Source organism: Miscanthus floridulus, chromosome 17 (genome assembly GCF_019320115.1).
Source record: "Miscanthus floridulus cultivar M001 chromosome 17, ASM1932011v1, whole genome shotgun sequence".
NCBI classification, from domain to species: Eukaryota; Viridiplantae; Streptophyta; class Magnoliopsida; order Poales; family Poaceae; genus Miscanthus; species Miscanthus floridulus.
The window spans coordinates 106,578,993-106,594,164 of NC_089596.1; the positions used below are offsets into that span (position 1 = coordinate 106,578,993).

The 15,172-nt window shown below is 42.5% G+C and overlaps 1 protein-coding gene across 14 annotated transcripts in view; it reads right to left on the reverse strand.

Annotated features, from left to right (window-relative positions):
* Positions 1-295: 295 nt before the first annotated feature.
* LOC136518877 (uncharacterized) overlaps positions 296-15,172 on the reverse strand; it is a 28,305-nt gene continuing 13,428 nt past the window's right edge. For 7 of the 14 annotated variants that reach the window (XM_066512564.1, XM_066512565.1, XM_066512568.1 and 4 more), the window contains 4 exons: positions 10,446-10,587; positions 1,513-1,782; positions 1,329-1,409; positions 296-840 (listed from right to left, as the gene is read on the reverse strand). In XM_066512564.1, coding sequence (XP_066368661.1) covers positions 625-840; positions 1,329-1,409; positions 1,513-1,782; positions 10,446-10,451 — 573 coding nt within the window. In that variant the 5' untranslated portion in view covers positions 10,452-10,587 and the 3' untranslated portion in view covers positions 296-624. The other 7 variants (XR_010774641.1, XM_066512572.1, XM_066512571.1 and 4 more) reach the window with 7 other exon arrangements.

The window sequence follows — 15,172 nt, forward strand, 5'->3', positions numbered from 1 at the left end:
TTGGCTACCATCGACAGCCAAGATTTTTTTTACTTGGCAGCTTTGGACAGCCAAGAAAATACCTTTCCTTGGTAGCTTACAACAGCCAAGTAAATTTCTTTCCTTGGTAGCATCATCCGCCAATTTAAACTATTTGCTTGGCCGTCCAAAACAACCAAGTTAATACATTTCCTTGGCAGCGTTCATCAGCCAAAGAAAACAGAATACATTGGCCAAGACAATTCTAATTTCCTTGACAGCTTACTTTGCCAAGTTAATACAAACAAACTCAATATTTTGGTAGCCACAAATCTGATAGCAACAACAATACAAATCATATACCCAACATCCACTTGCTCAGTACCAGTACGTACTGTCCACTTTATATAGGGCAAACATGTCAGCAGCACATGCATCCCGCCTAGATATAATCTAGATGGCAGTATCTTATCTTGCCTACATGTCATCATCACACATTCACAAAAGACTTTGCAAAAGCTCAGCCACACATCATATGTTAGCTGTACCAAAATAGACGAAAAGAAGTCAGCATGACACGGCAGGTACTAGGAGTTGCTGGCATTAGTTGGTCCTATGCCAAATCAATTTGCTTCCTGCAGGTCACTGTCGACAATGCAACTGTCATCAACGATCGCCTTCAAAGGCTTCCTCATCAGCCTCCCTTTCTTGGTCAGGATCGCCATCACCATTTCCTTCGGAGTCGAAATCATCACCATCTTCACCATCACCATCTTCATCGTCTTCATGGAAGTTGTTTCCATCATCATCTCTTTCATCAATGTTCTCACCGTTGCGCCTGTCATCAACTGAGTGGGAGCAACCATGTGGGGAAGCAACAGTCTGCAAAATCAGTAAAATCTCTATGATGATGTGCAAACCATGTGCACCTACATAGTTACTATCCAGCCAAGAAAGCAAAAGGGCAGCAACAGAAGGATTACATAGTCCATAATATGAAGAACACAAGGATTACTTTTTGTCAACTCAACCTAGCAGTACTATGAGCTGTTAAGAAATATGAAGATGGACCTAGCAGAGCATAGTTTTACTTGATCTTTGAATACAGTACTTGATGCTTAAGGAGCTGACCAAATGAACTAAAGGGTATTTGCCAAGCAAAACTGAGGGGAATCAGACAAGTCAAACTAATCTTGGCTACCTTACCTTGAACTTAAATCTAAGGTTGCCATTACTAATTAGCAAGAAGCCACCTTTTCACTGCTGCAACTCAAATTGGTATTCTGGCATCAAACAATATTAATTCTCTAGATGAAATGTCCTCTAGACACAAAACATTAATTGTATAAGCATTCAGTAAAATTTGTAACCTGTTGACGACGCGCATCAATACTTTCTAGACACCGCAACAGCTCTGCAGGTGGTTCTCTTCTAAAATCAGAATACATTGTCTGTAATTAAAAAGGCACATGAGTATTACATTCAGATGCATGCATAGGAGCATTACCCAAATCAGAACATGTTATTTGCTAGAAGCAATGAAAAAAATATTACCATGATCAACGCACGATTAACACTATTTTCTTCAAAGAGTATCCCATTAGTCTTTTTCAACTGCTCATTTTCTTTGAGCACCCTATCATAATCAGTAGGATTGATTGGCTTAAAACCTACTGATTTACTATGTATTAGAACAATTGCCTTGTCCACAGCACCATCACCTATTGGAACACGCCCATGCTTCATCCCGTTTCCTACAATGTGCAGCGCCTTTCCATCCGATTCTTGTGAATTCTCATATGAAACTAGTTGTCTGTAGTCATCCTAAAATAAGCAAAAAATCATGACATATGAAAAATAAGCAGATTTTGAATTTTATGTTGTACGAATGAGTATATACTCTAACAATGCCCATGTGCACATAATCAAATAAGCATTATATGATCGAACTACTACATTTGTAAGATATTTTCTAAGAATTAAACTGATTAGTTGCTACTGACAAGGACATTTACATTGGAGATAATCAAGTAAATAATACAAAGCATACCAAGCGTTTTTGCGCTTTCTAGCTAGGGATGGGACCAGCCCTTCTAGTGCTGTCTACAGTTTTGAATCCCATTTTCATTACAGCGTATGTATTTAAAGTGCCACTCTTCTCAGGACTGAAAGTATGTTCCTACAAGAATAGAAACATCAAATTATGCAAGGGAAAACTTTGTAGAGGCCAATGGTTTAATTAGGCAAGACACAAGGAATTCTTATACCAGTAGTTGTTGTGTCTCCAAAAAATTCCTTGAACCTCCTCTATTTTGAACATTATCTTCAGAACTCATGCAACAATCTTGGGCTATCTTTCTCTTTCTCTTGTACTCATCACTAGTCCAGTATTTGCAGAACCATGCCCAAGCTGATTTACTGCACCATTCCAACCGACAAGTCAGGTACTGTTCTTCTGTAAGTTCAATGGTGCGTGCTCGTGTATCATCACATGTCTCATCCCTTAGGTGAAAGTACATCTTGACAGCCTCTAGACGGAGTTGATACACCATATTGCTTACTCTTCTCACTAGATATGCTTCTAAAATTTTGTTAGCAGTAACCCTATGTCGCAGATGAACTATAAACAACTTCTGCATATGTAGGACTAGGCCAAGTAACACAGTCAGATAGGTATACATGTGAGAAAAATATCAAAATCCATAAAATTAGAAGTTAGATAGATTACTAACCCAGAACTCCTGCTTTACTCTACTGGCATAACAAATTCCATCTCTATTCTTTTTCCAATAATAATCATTCCATGACATTGCTAGGTGTTGTTTAACAACATTGCCCTGCTCATCATATACCTTGATAATGCCTGGGTACTCCCGTTTTAGAATAGCTCCTACTTGTGAGGGATACTTGAGGCCTTTAGGGTTATAAGCAACATATCATCCATGCGATCAGCTTCCTCAGAACTCTCATCACTTCCAACTTCAACATGACTCTCTCCATGTGATGTCCATATTTTGTAGTCATCCCTAAACCCATGTTTACACAAGTGCATCTCTACATCAAACCTTTTTTGCCTAGCATAGTTTTGACAAAAGGCACATGGGCACTTAATGGTGTCATTTTCAACCAGACTCAACATAGAGAATGTGTGGTCTAGAAACTTATTTGTGTTTTCAATCCACTCATGAGAAGGAGGCTGCCCACGAGACCAACCACTATACATCTATTCACGGTCTACCATTATTCTTGTTCTGTTTTAAAAATAAAATATGTTTCAATGTCACAACAATCTGACACAAATAATAGTCACAGAACAAATAGGCAAATAGAAATAATTTGTCACATACCAACTAAAAAATTTGAAATAGCAGTAAGATTCTTTTCTGCCAAATTAAGGATTGAGTATGCAGCTTAACAAACAAGTGCATTCTAGCCAATGTCTGAAACACTACTGCTATTCAATCAAAATGCATTAGTCAACTGATACTTACTGCTATTCAATCAGAAAGGTTTGCAGTTCGTGGGAGAGGGAAGCAGTGCCTTCTTCAATTGTCCTCGAATCTGATCAGCAAGGTCCCTAGTGTACAGTGTGGTGTCACTTGCTCCTCTCCTCAATCCAGTTAGTGTTGATGCACGACAGAGCGAACAGATGATTGGCTCCTCACATGCGGGGACCCTTGAAAAAAATGTGAGTGAGGAAATCAGATTTAAACATCTCTAGTTCACCCTTTTGCTTACCCAGCTACCCGAGGATTCAAACCTATTTTTGGAATAAAAAACTAATCCAGCCTCTATCAACAGAAATCAATCAAGAATCTATCTCATGTGGACTTCATTTTTTCTCACTTCGTAGGGAGCAAGATGAACAAACTGATTCAAGAAAAAGAAGTGTACGTACCAAATAGATTTGGAGGAGTCTGGTCGAGTTGGCGCCGGTAGGGAAGGGAGGGGGCGGTGGCGCTGGGAGGGATGGGAGGGGGCGGCGACGCTGGGAGGGGGCAGCGGCAGGAGTGTGGGAGGGGGAGGGTGGTGGGAGTGTGGGATGGGGAGGGCGTCGAGAGTATGGGTTGGACCTTATCTATACGGGTACACGCGTGGGACTGAATTTTTGGCGCCCTGGGCGGGAGTGCGATGCGGTATGCTCGCTCGTGGGCGCATTGCAGTTTTGGGCGATGGAAAATTTTCTTGTGGCAGCGTTCTTCGACCCAAGCCTCCCGGCGATGGGCCTTGCTTCGCTCCGTCAGAAGTTAGCCTTTATCATGTATATAACTGAATTTGGATCACAACTCAACAAAACATGCACCCAAACAAATTAAACTATAAAACAGTATTTGCATGTTTTTGTTGGCATGTGGCCTAGCAAGATTGAGTTTATGTATTAGAGAATAATTCATTATCTTCTCACTGAGTCACTGGTGTGTTTATTTCTTTAATTGTATGATTCAAATTCAGCCCATTAGTGGTCCAAACAGGTGATATTGTGCATCCTTTATATGTGGTTGCTCCATCGTGTAGTCATCTTTCGATGTCCGGATACAATAGACTATCATTAGCGATTACGTCAGTCGTGTCGCAAATCTCACCATTGTTCCCTTCATGAGTGTCGTGTGCCCCTCAATGAGGGCACAAACAGCTTCCTAGTACTAGGCGACTGCACGTACGGTGAGGTGCCAACTGCACATAAGTGGATGACCGTATGCGCAAAGATGTGTGCCGATGGGCATGCAATCGGAGGGTGGAGAAGTGGAGGACAATCACACAATTTGAGGTCATCGAGCAACAACAGAGGGTAGTGGATGTATATGTTACATTGAGTCAGGGTGTATATACTTATGAGGCAATGACCTCGTAGCTATTAAGCAAGATCGCCACCTAAGAGTTTAAGACAAACTTGTCATACTAACATACAAATGCATGTATCATAAGAAACATCCCACCAATACAATGGGCAATTAGCTTGTTGGCTTAAAATACATATATGAAAATATTAAATTTACTTGGTGGCTCAATAGAAACTGCCAAGAAAATGAATTATTAATTTGGCAGCTCATTAAAGAAAGGCCAAGGAAATACCTTGTTTACTTGGCAGCCGATGACAACAACCAAGTAAATGCATGCTTTTCTTGGCGGTTCCTAAAAACAGCTAAGGAAACCCATCATTTTCTTGGCGGTTCATGGAAACAGCCAATAAAACACATCTTTTTCTTGACGGTTCGTCAAAACAGCCAAGTTAATCCATCCTTTGCTTGGCGGCTTGCATAAACAACCAAGGAAACCCACGTTTTCCTTGGCGGTTTATAATAACAGCCAAGGAATTACATTCTCTTGGCGGTTTTCTGCCACTGCCAAGGAAACGTTATATTCCTTGGCGGCTCAATTTTAGCCGCCAAGTAAAATCTTGGCCGCCAAGGCAAATCCAGTTTGGTGTAGTGACAGCAGCATATCCATAATTAGAATTTATTGCAAGTTCAGAACTAAAGTTCAAGACGGTAAATGAAGGCCATCCATTCGATGCGAAGAACTCCATGGCTCTCGATTCTAGTTAGTAGCTTGCAAGTGCCGCTGCTCGATCCTTATGGTTCCATATATAGAATTATGTATCTGGCATAGTTGTGTGTATTGAATAATGACTACTTTTTGTGGTTTAGGGTTTACATAAACATATCTATCAGGACACAATTGATACTACCAAATGTAACACCCTCGGTGTTACGTCCTAAACAAATTACCAAACCATGTCATGAGCATCATGTTTATGTGATAATGCATGTGATGGAATGTGAAGATAACAATTTTGTAACTTCAGATGATCAATAAAAATGTTAAATGGTAAGCTATTCCATAACTCATATGTATCAAGTAGGGTTTAAAACTAATTTTTATTTAACAAAAATGCTATAGAACATATATGTGGCGCTTAAATAAAGTTTGCAATATGAACTTTGTAGATGACAATGAAATACTAGCCGTGGAAAAATAACATTGCTAGCTAATATTTCTAATAGCCTAGAAATGCAACTTGTAATGAAGTTCAACTCAAAGACTTATAATATTTTCAAGTTTATAAACAGCAAGACAATGCAATGTTGGTCGACTTATTTTCTAAAATCGAGTTAGGAGGTGGTGTCATGTTTTAGCTCGGGTTGGTAGCCTCGTATGCTATCTTGAGCACGGTGAAGATGATTTAGGTGCAGAACCAACCATTTAGTTGTTATAGGTGCTTTAAAATGCGTGCACAACACGTTCTCGAGCTATTTCGCCGGGTGGACGCGGTCACCAAGCTCGGGCGTTCGGCATCACCACGCTGGCCTGGCTGTGGCCTGGCTGCCGCTTGCCCCACCGCACGAAGCCGATGCTGCTGCCGCCTGCCCCGCCCCGCCCCGCGACAAAGCCACTACCGGCGCCATCACCTCGTCGTCACGTTCGCGCACTGCTCCACTGCATCGTGTTGCCGCTACCGATGCCACTGCGACGTCGTGCTGCGCTGTTGCTGCTCGCTCTGCCACTGTGTGCATGTGGGCGGTCCCAGCTGCGCTCGCGCCATCGTCTCGCCTTAATGGCGCTGCGGCCGCGCTGGCCGCACCCCCACTTGCTATCCCACGCGTGCATGTGGTCCGGTCGCATGTCGCGTAGCGAGTGCACAGACACGGTCGCGAGTCTGACCGACTGCTAGCTGCCAAGGTGAGGACAACCAAAGCTCGGACCCGTCTCTCTCTCCCTCTGCTGCCGCCGTTGACCCACGCTACCAATTTGGCCATCGAGTGATCACCTCCACTCAATTCAGCACGTTTGTGGCTTCACCATCTAGTTCTCTCGCTGCCCGACCCCACCTAGCCTTGAACCGTACAAGGCCAAGCTCCAATTTGGAGCTTTTTCCACCACCATGCCGATAAGGCCACGTCTAGACACGGACGAGGGCAGTCCCCCTACCGTCTGCCCTGATCCAATTCACCTGTGCCACTAGCTTCGCCTCGCCTCTCTCTCCACCTTGCGTATGTTAGCGGAACCGCTACCATCTTCCCGTCGCCGCTGACGTGACCACACCACCATGGTGCGCCGTCGCACAGCTCGGTTGCATGTGGCCAACCCTCCTCTGCCATCCTTCACTCCAACCGTCACCTCGTCCTAGCCCATGGTAGCCTCCTAATGCTCACGCACTCGCCAGTTAGGTTCGTAGTAGCCCTAGCTCACCGGAATGGGTGTGCCCCAGCTGCGGATGGCCGCGCGTCACTGCAGCTCGCTAAAGCACATCTCGCCACCCCGTGTTGCTGCTCAGCGTAGGTGGTTGGACCGTAGTTGAAGGTCGTCCCGACTGACAGGCCAGCGTGAGCCCCAAGTGGCCGAAGCAGCCGCACTATACCACCACCCGCCGTGCCACCGTGCGCTGGGTCGCCGGTGTGCGCGCGGTGGAAATTCCAGGAAAGCCAAGGGGTTAGGTGACAGAGACTGTGAGAGGGAGAAATAGTGTTAGGACTCTGATGCAATTCGAGAGGAAGTCAGGGGCTTCGTTGCAAGAGCGCCAGCGCGCGGGCGCCTCACGCGTGGGCTGCGCCAGTGGGCCACTGTGCGCACCCGCGCTACGTTGCATGGGCCACGTGTGTGGGCCGAGCGGGAGATTTCATTTTTCTTTTCCTAAGGAATTAGAAATAGTTTTCTAATTTAATTTTTGGGCTGATTTTGGTAAATCATATAAAATCGTGTAAGTTTTCAAAAATTATGAAGCAAATTTTGTTAGGTTCCTAAAATTATGCTCTATCTATTATTGTATTTAGTTCATATTTATATGTGAGGACACTAGGAGCTATTAAATAGTATGAGAATGCTTAATATTATTAAGTTGATTATTGTATGAATTTTTGTGGTGAATTGGTGATAGTTTTGATCCTAAAATTTTTACAGCAGTTTTATTATATTATTATGTGTTCACTATAATTTTTGTAGCCTTAGAATAGAATAAGCATTAGGGTAGTTAGATGCTCTATGTTTCAATATACATTAAATCATTAGTAGAAATAAAGATATATCCTTGGGTTGCTAAGCTAAATGTTTGTTAGTTGAACCCAACACCTTGCTTGGTGAAAATGATAGTTAGCTTAGTATCTTAGTCATTAGAGCTAGTTTAGTAGCTTAGCATGCGTATTCTTATTTTAAGAGTTATTGTTGTCAAAATGCTAAGTGTTGCATCATCATCGCATGCATGTAGAGAACGGATTGGTGGAGATAGTGACCACAGACGATCGTGAGTTCGAGGAGATCATCGAGGAATACGAGGAGGAGATCTTCATGAGGGAGGAGGACCCGGAGCCACCGATGACTGACTCAGCTAACACTGCGCCTGCCCAAGGCAAGCCTCGGTGAATAACCTCTTAATTTTTATAATCAATGTATATATATGTTATGTGCATTTATGTTACAGGAATCTTATGAAAACCACCTGCATAGATATAATTGTCCTATGAGTCCTACTAGTATAGGTTTGAGTATCTGCTATGCTTAGATTTTTGGTAGCGTGAGTAACCTATCGTTACTCCCAATAAGTGATTATTATAATTACTCTCATGATAAAAATGATGAAAGGAAAATAGAGACCGGACAGGGATGTGGTATGGGTATTGGTGGGTGTAACAGGTTACGTCCCGTAGCCAACGCTTAGCTTGGCTACACTGTTTTCCTTGTCCGTGTCGATTGAGGACCGTCCGTTGTTGTGGATGGTAATCAGGTCACAGACTTATTATCCTGAGCACATACTTTCTTATGGGAGTGGGAAGGCTCGTTATGCTCTTGTCGTGGGTTCCGGCTTTTTCCGAACCGACTGAATGGAGGCGGGAAAAGGTGGAAGTCTAAGCACCATATTGAGGCCGGGTCTCAAGTGTGAGGGCTTGGAGTCCAAGTTTGGACGGCGACCTAGACCTCGTGACAGAAGTGGAATGGGTTGGTCTTGTTTGTGCCTGGGGTACAAATAGGGCGTGTGTTTCAGGGTACCCAGCTGAGATACGTTGGTTCGCGAATCATCGTTTATGTGAGACGGTACGACTTGGCTATGGTATAGCACCGTAGTAAGAACCAGAATATGAAAGATAGTAAATTGGTTCTGATTGCTCAACCCTTGCTTGAAAGTAGAACATGTGCTTACCTAGAATGGTTAGCTAATGAAGTAATCATGACTGCTAATTAAACTTGATCTTAATGACGTACTTCTAGTAATGCTTTACGCAAACAAAAAGAAAACATCAAACCCATATTGCCTATCATACCCCTTGGAGTCGAAAAACTATTTCCACTAGTCGGATACGTCTTGCGAGTACATTGTGTACTTAGGGTTTATTTTACCCTATTAGAGGTGCAGATTGAGGAGTACCTCTTGTGTAGATGATTCTTCTGGTGGACACAGACGGATCCTTATATTATTTTCGCTAGATGTTTATTTTCATTCCGCTATTTAATTATCGCACTCTGAACCTTGGTATTGTAATAAATAATTTCTAAGAACTCTTGTTGTATGAAATAAACTAAGTATTGTAAGCTCGTAATCATTATTGGATTCTGGAGGTAAAACGTGGATTGATTCGAGTTCTCCCATAGGGTGTGCTCGACGGAACTATCCGATGTAGCTAACATTCGGGGTGCTTAGTGTCTAGTAGAAGACGAGCGTCTCCGAAAACGTGTTATTTCGGACGGTTCTGCCACAGCAAACACTAGTATTTTGATTTGGTAGATAATTATCTGTACTTTAAAACTCCATACTCTAAAACAGTAACTTCTAAAAAAATGTTCCCTAGCCAAAGCATTTTAGCTTCCTCTAATCAATTCTTAGAGTGGTATATATCACAACCGTAATTTATTCATGCTAGGAAAAACTTCTTGGAACAATAATACTTTGTATTAGGTCTAATTGATTGTCCTCCACAGACCACAAGCAAGCCGTGTTTGATAAAATTGCCTTTTGTTATCCACGTTTTTTTACATGGGTAACCAATCAAACCCATTACGGTTATTGATTGGTCGTGTGCAAGATTTTTCTAATAAAAGATCCACCCAATATTAGAATGAAAGAACGACATTATGGTCTACTACCCACATAAGTATTGATAACCTTTTATATAAACTTGGTAACATAAGATACTTTGGTATCACCTCAAATAAATATCATTAGAGTTATTATGAAATATATTTTCATAGTAAATCTAGTTGATGCCATAAATATTATATCGATAATCTTCTATATAAACATAAGATACTTTTGCCTTAATAAAACCAAAACATGACACTTTTTTGCAGGTCGAAGATAGTAGTCACCTGGGAAATATATATATAACTACATTCGTGTCCTAGTTTGTTATAAAGAAAGAACCGGGTGTGTCTTAAATTTGTCCTAAATTCGGTATAATATCCCAGATGTGTCCTAAATAATGTGTTATAAAGAAAGAACCGTTCCACAAAATAATCATATAATTGTGATAATATATTTGTGGTTCTGATGAACAAACCTTCATGTTTTTCCGACTGCAGACACGCTGGAGCTTCAATTATTCGCGTCTCCTCCATGCTGACAGCCGAATTAAGTACGGCGTAGTGTTAACTGATGTTGAAAATTGGCTGCTCCATGTGAATATATATAGCTTGAGTTGCCTGCATGGAGGCGACCACTATATATTCTGAGGTAGCAGAGAGTACAGATATATAACACTACAGAATATGCAGTATTGCAGTTAGTAGCTAGATGTTGACACAACATCTCAACTAATGATGATGAGATTGAGAATATTTTGTAGATGAGCATATCTGTTCTGTACCTCAATCAGACGATGATGATGCCGACGGGAGTACGTGCGTGCAGCGTTGGCACATTAATTATATTGGGTTTGGAACAATAAAGTATATATAGATGCCAGAGAATGCATGATTGAGGAAACAGACCTCACTACTCTCTTAATTACCTATATGTAGATTAATTAATAGTGTCCTATATATATGAAAGTTGTGCATTGATAAGATGGATTATAGAAGCACAAATTAAAATTAATAACTTCAACCTGTAATAATAAGCTATATATATGCACGCGTAATAAAATCAAACTCAATATATATATCCCCAGTAGTGCAGCCACTTCCTAAAATTATGCTCTATCTATTATTGTATTTAGTTCATATTTATATGTGAGGACACTAGGAGCTATTAAATAGTATGAGAATGCTTAATATTATTAAGTTGATTATTGTATGAATTTTTGTGGTGAATTGGTGATAGTTTTGATCCTAAAATTTTTACAGCAGTTTCATTATATTATTATGTGTTCACTGTAATTTTTGTAGCCTTAGAATAGACTAAGCATTAGGGTAGTTAGATGCTCTCTGTTTCAATATACATTAAATAAAGATATATCCTTGGGTTGCTAAGCTAAATGTTTGTTAGTTGAACCCAACACCTTGCTTGGTGAAAATGATAGTTAGCTTAGTATCTTAGTCATTAGAGCTAGTTTAGTAGCTTAGCATGCGTATTCTTATGTTAAGAGTTATTGTTGCCTAAATGCTAAGTGTTGCATCATCGTCGCATGCATGTAGAGAACGGATTGGTGGAGATAGTGACCACAGACGATCGCGAGTTCGAGGAGATCATCGAGGAATACAAGGAGGAGATCTTCATGAGGGAGGAGGACCCGGAGCCACCGATGACTGACTCAGCTAACACTGCGCCTGCCCAAGGCAAGCCTCGGTGAATAACCTCTTATTTTTTATAATCAATGTATATATATGTTATGTGCATTTATGTTACAGGAATCTTATGAAAACCACCTGCATAGATATAATTGTCCTATGAGTCCTACTAGTATAGGTTTGAGTATCTGCTATGCTTAGATTTTTGGTAGCGTGAGTAACCTGTCGTTACTCACAATAAGTGATTATTATAATTACTCTCATGATAAAAATGATGAAAGGAAAATGGAGACCGGACAGGGATGTGGTATGGGTATTGGTGGGTGTAACAGGTTACGTCCCGCAGCCAATGGGGCTTAGCTTGGCTACACTGTTTTTCTTGTCCGTGTCGATTGAGGACCGTCCGTTGTTGTGGATGGTAATCAGGTCACAGACTTATTATCCTGAGCACATACTTTCTTATGGGAGCGGGAAGGCTCGTTATGCTCTTGTCGTGGGTTCTGGCTCTTTCCGAACCGACTGAATTGTAACACCCTAAATTTGCATTTTCTAGAAATAGCCAAATTGATTTATTTAAACAATTTTGGTGAGCATTGAAATATAGGAAACAAATAATTTTTATAAAACTAAAATCAAATATAAGATTAAGATTAGCTACAAGTGATGCATACATGCTGCTACATATTTATTTTTGTGATGAATGGTTTTGATTCAAATTCCAGATGAATTCAAAATCTAATTGAAAATGAAATTTGGAAAATCGTTGGAAAAAGGAAAAGAATTCTTTTTCTCTTCTCCCCCTCCTTCCTTGTTTTTGGCCCGCTCGGCCCGCAGCCCAGCCCAGCTCTCCCCTTTTCCCCGCTCGGCCCAGCACCGCAGCCCCAGCCCAGCAGCCGCGCCAGCCCAGCGTCTCGCCAGGCAACCGCCCACGCTCCCCCGTGCCCTGTCGTTGACGCCCGGGCCTCGCTTGTCGGCGCCGTCTTCATCCCCGCGCGCCTCGGAACCGCCCGCGTCCGGCCTAGCCGCAACTGCCGCCCACGATCGGTGTCGTGGGAACGCCCCCCCCCCTCGCGCCCTTGCCTCTACAAAAGGAATCCGAGGCCGTCCCCGCACCTGCTGCTGCTGATCCCCGCTCCCTCTCGCGTCGCCGTGCCCGAGAGAACCGCCGCCCCGTGGTCTCCGAGCTCCGCCGTCCACCTTCGCTCCGATTTTTTGCCGTGGTGAGCATCGCCGTACTCTCCCCTCTCCTCCCATGCTTTTCGTTTCTCATTTCTTGGCTTCTCGAGCCCTGGCCGCGAGCTCCGCGAGCCGTGGTCGCCGGCCATGGCAGCCACCGCGCTAGCCGCCGTTCCCGGCCGCCGTAACGGCATGGTCGCGACCCCCTTCCTCCCCCGCGTCCCCCGGTGCACTCGGCTTTACGTTTGGCGAACCCTAGCCCCTAACCGCGCGCGACCGAGTCCTTCACGCCGCCGGCCATGGCGCCTGGCCGCCTGGGGCTCTGTTCCAGCCAGCCCCCCCTATTCTCCCTCCTCGGTTTATTCTCAACCGCCCATCGTGAGATCAACGGCCACCAGTGGAAGTTACCCTTTCGCGCGTAGTTATGCTAAAGAGCCCCTCGGTTTTCAGAACATAGAACCCGCAGTCCAAGGCGTATTTCCCCGAATGCGCAATCTCTATTGGAAAGCGTAAACTTCACGGGTTAAGTCAAAAATATGTTTTCAGTATTTACAGAAATGCCATTTGAACTGATTCGCTTATAAAATTATCGTTTTAGCTCCGAATTGATCCATTCAAATCGCATTAGCTTCGTAATTTCATAAGCTACATATTGGAACTACTGTTAGTCAAGTTTGGAACTTTTTAATTTCATGATTAGATTTAATTAAATATATGGCTATAGGAAAACTCGTTTAAATCATAACTTTCGCATTTTAGCTCCGTTTTTCGTGAACTTCGCGTTGACGTGATCGTAGCGAGATGTAGATTAGTTTTACAAACTTTTTATCTTGATTTCAATACTGTTGGTGTACTGTTCTAATGATAGGAATGTTTGCTTTGCATGAATACTTTTGGAATGTTGTATGTTGCCGTGTTGGTCGCGTTTAGACGGTGAGGAAAACGTTGGAGACCAAGAACTCTTCGACGACTAGCAGGACTAGCACGAGTTTGTGAACCAAGGCAAGTATAGCATGGGCCTTCCTTGATGTCCTATTTCACTTTAATCAATTACTCATTTGCATGTGTCTAATTTTGATACCCGTAAGGACATCCTAGTGATTGTTTATCATGTTCCTTGTTTCCTATGGGTTAAATGCATATGGGTAGATTGCTAGTGCTCTAACTGAATTTGATATACATGATGATGAATGATACTATGGAACTAAGAGTTTAACATGATTCATAACAATGGTTCCATAGGGCGAAGGTGCAAATGACTTTTGCTCATGTTGCTCCCAGCTCTCCATAAGGACTTATCTATCGGCAAAAGCTGGGACTGACAGTGCAACCGGGAGAGTCATATGGCTCTGACTTTAGCTCAGTAATAGGATCTTTTCTAGCTAGTTAGAGGTTACCTTTTTGGCGCAAATGGGGCTTGCCACGTTGGGTATAGGGCTGCCTCTGTTCCTATGTGTATAGCCGTGATGGATATGTGCCATAGGAAAGGGGGGTTCCTACATCTGCCTGCCAAGGAAACCTAGCGGCCCTAACTTGTTAGGGAAACCTATGAAATGGCTTCATAGTGTACCCTGCCCGCTCACCTTAGTAGTGACATGGGAGTAATTAACCCGGGCATATGGGGATCACGACTTACGGTGAATGTGCACCACCTCTGCAGAGGGTAACAAACTGTTATAACAGTCGTGCTCACGGTCACGAGCGGCCCAGAAAACTCACAGAATATCTGGATACTTGATGATGATCATTTAAAGTTGTTCAATGATGATATATGGTACACCTGACCCCGATATTTGTTCTTATGGGAATTAAATGGGAGCTTAAGCATAACTTGATAATACTTGAGAATAAAAGCTTGACCTATTAAAAATGCTAACTGCAGTAAACCAGAGTCTATCCTTTTTGAGCTTCATAACCCCATGTTAGCTTGCTAAGTACGGAATGTACTTACACTTGTTTATTTTCTTTACTTGGATAAAAATCCCGGATGGGTAACAGATGACAACGGGTATGAGGATTTCCTGGAGGATTATTAGGCTTGTGGTCAACCAGTTGACCTTCCCTGTGATGAAGCCCATGAGAGTTTATTATCTTTTTATTTTTCCGCTGTGATGTATAAGACTAAGTTTTATTATAACTCTGATGTATGAGACACCGTGATGATACTTTATGTAATTTGTCAGCTTGTGTGTGTGATTGATTCCTAGGCACACACGAGTTTTGTGCATTCAATTTTATCCTTAAAATTGGGTGTGACAAATTGGTATTAGAGCCGTGTTGACTGTAGGACGCAAGCCTAGTTAGAAAAAGGTCGTTTTAGCATCTTTGCTCCTCTGGTTTCTTGCTTACTGACTTATTCTTGTTATTTTACTAAAAAATTTAT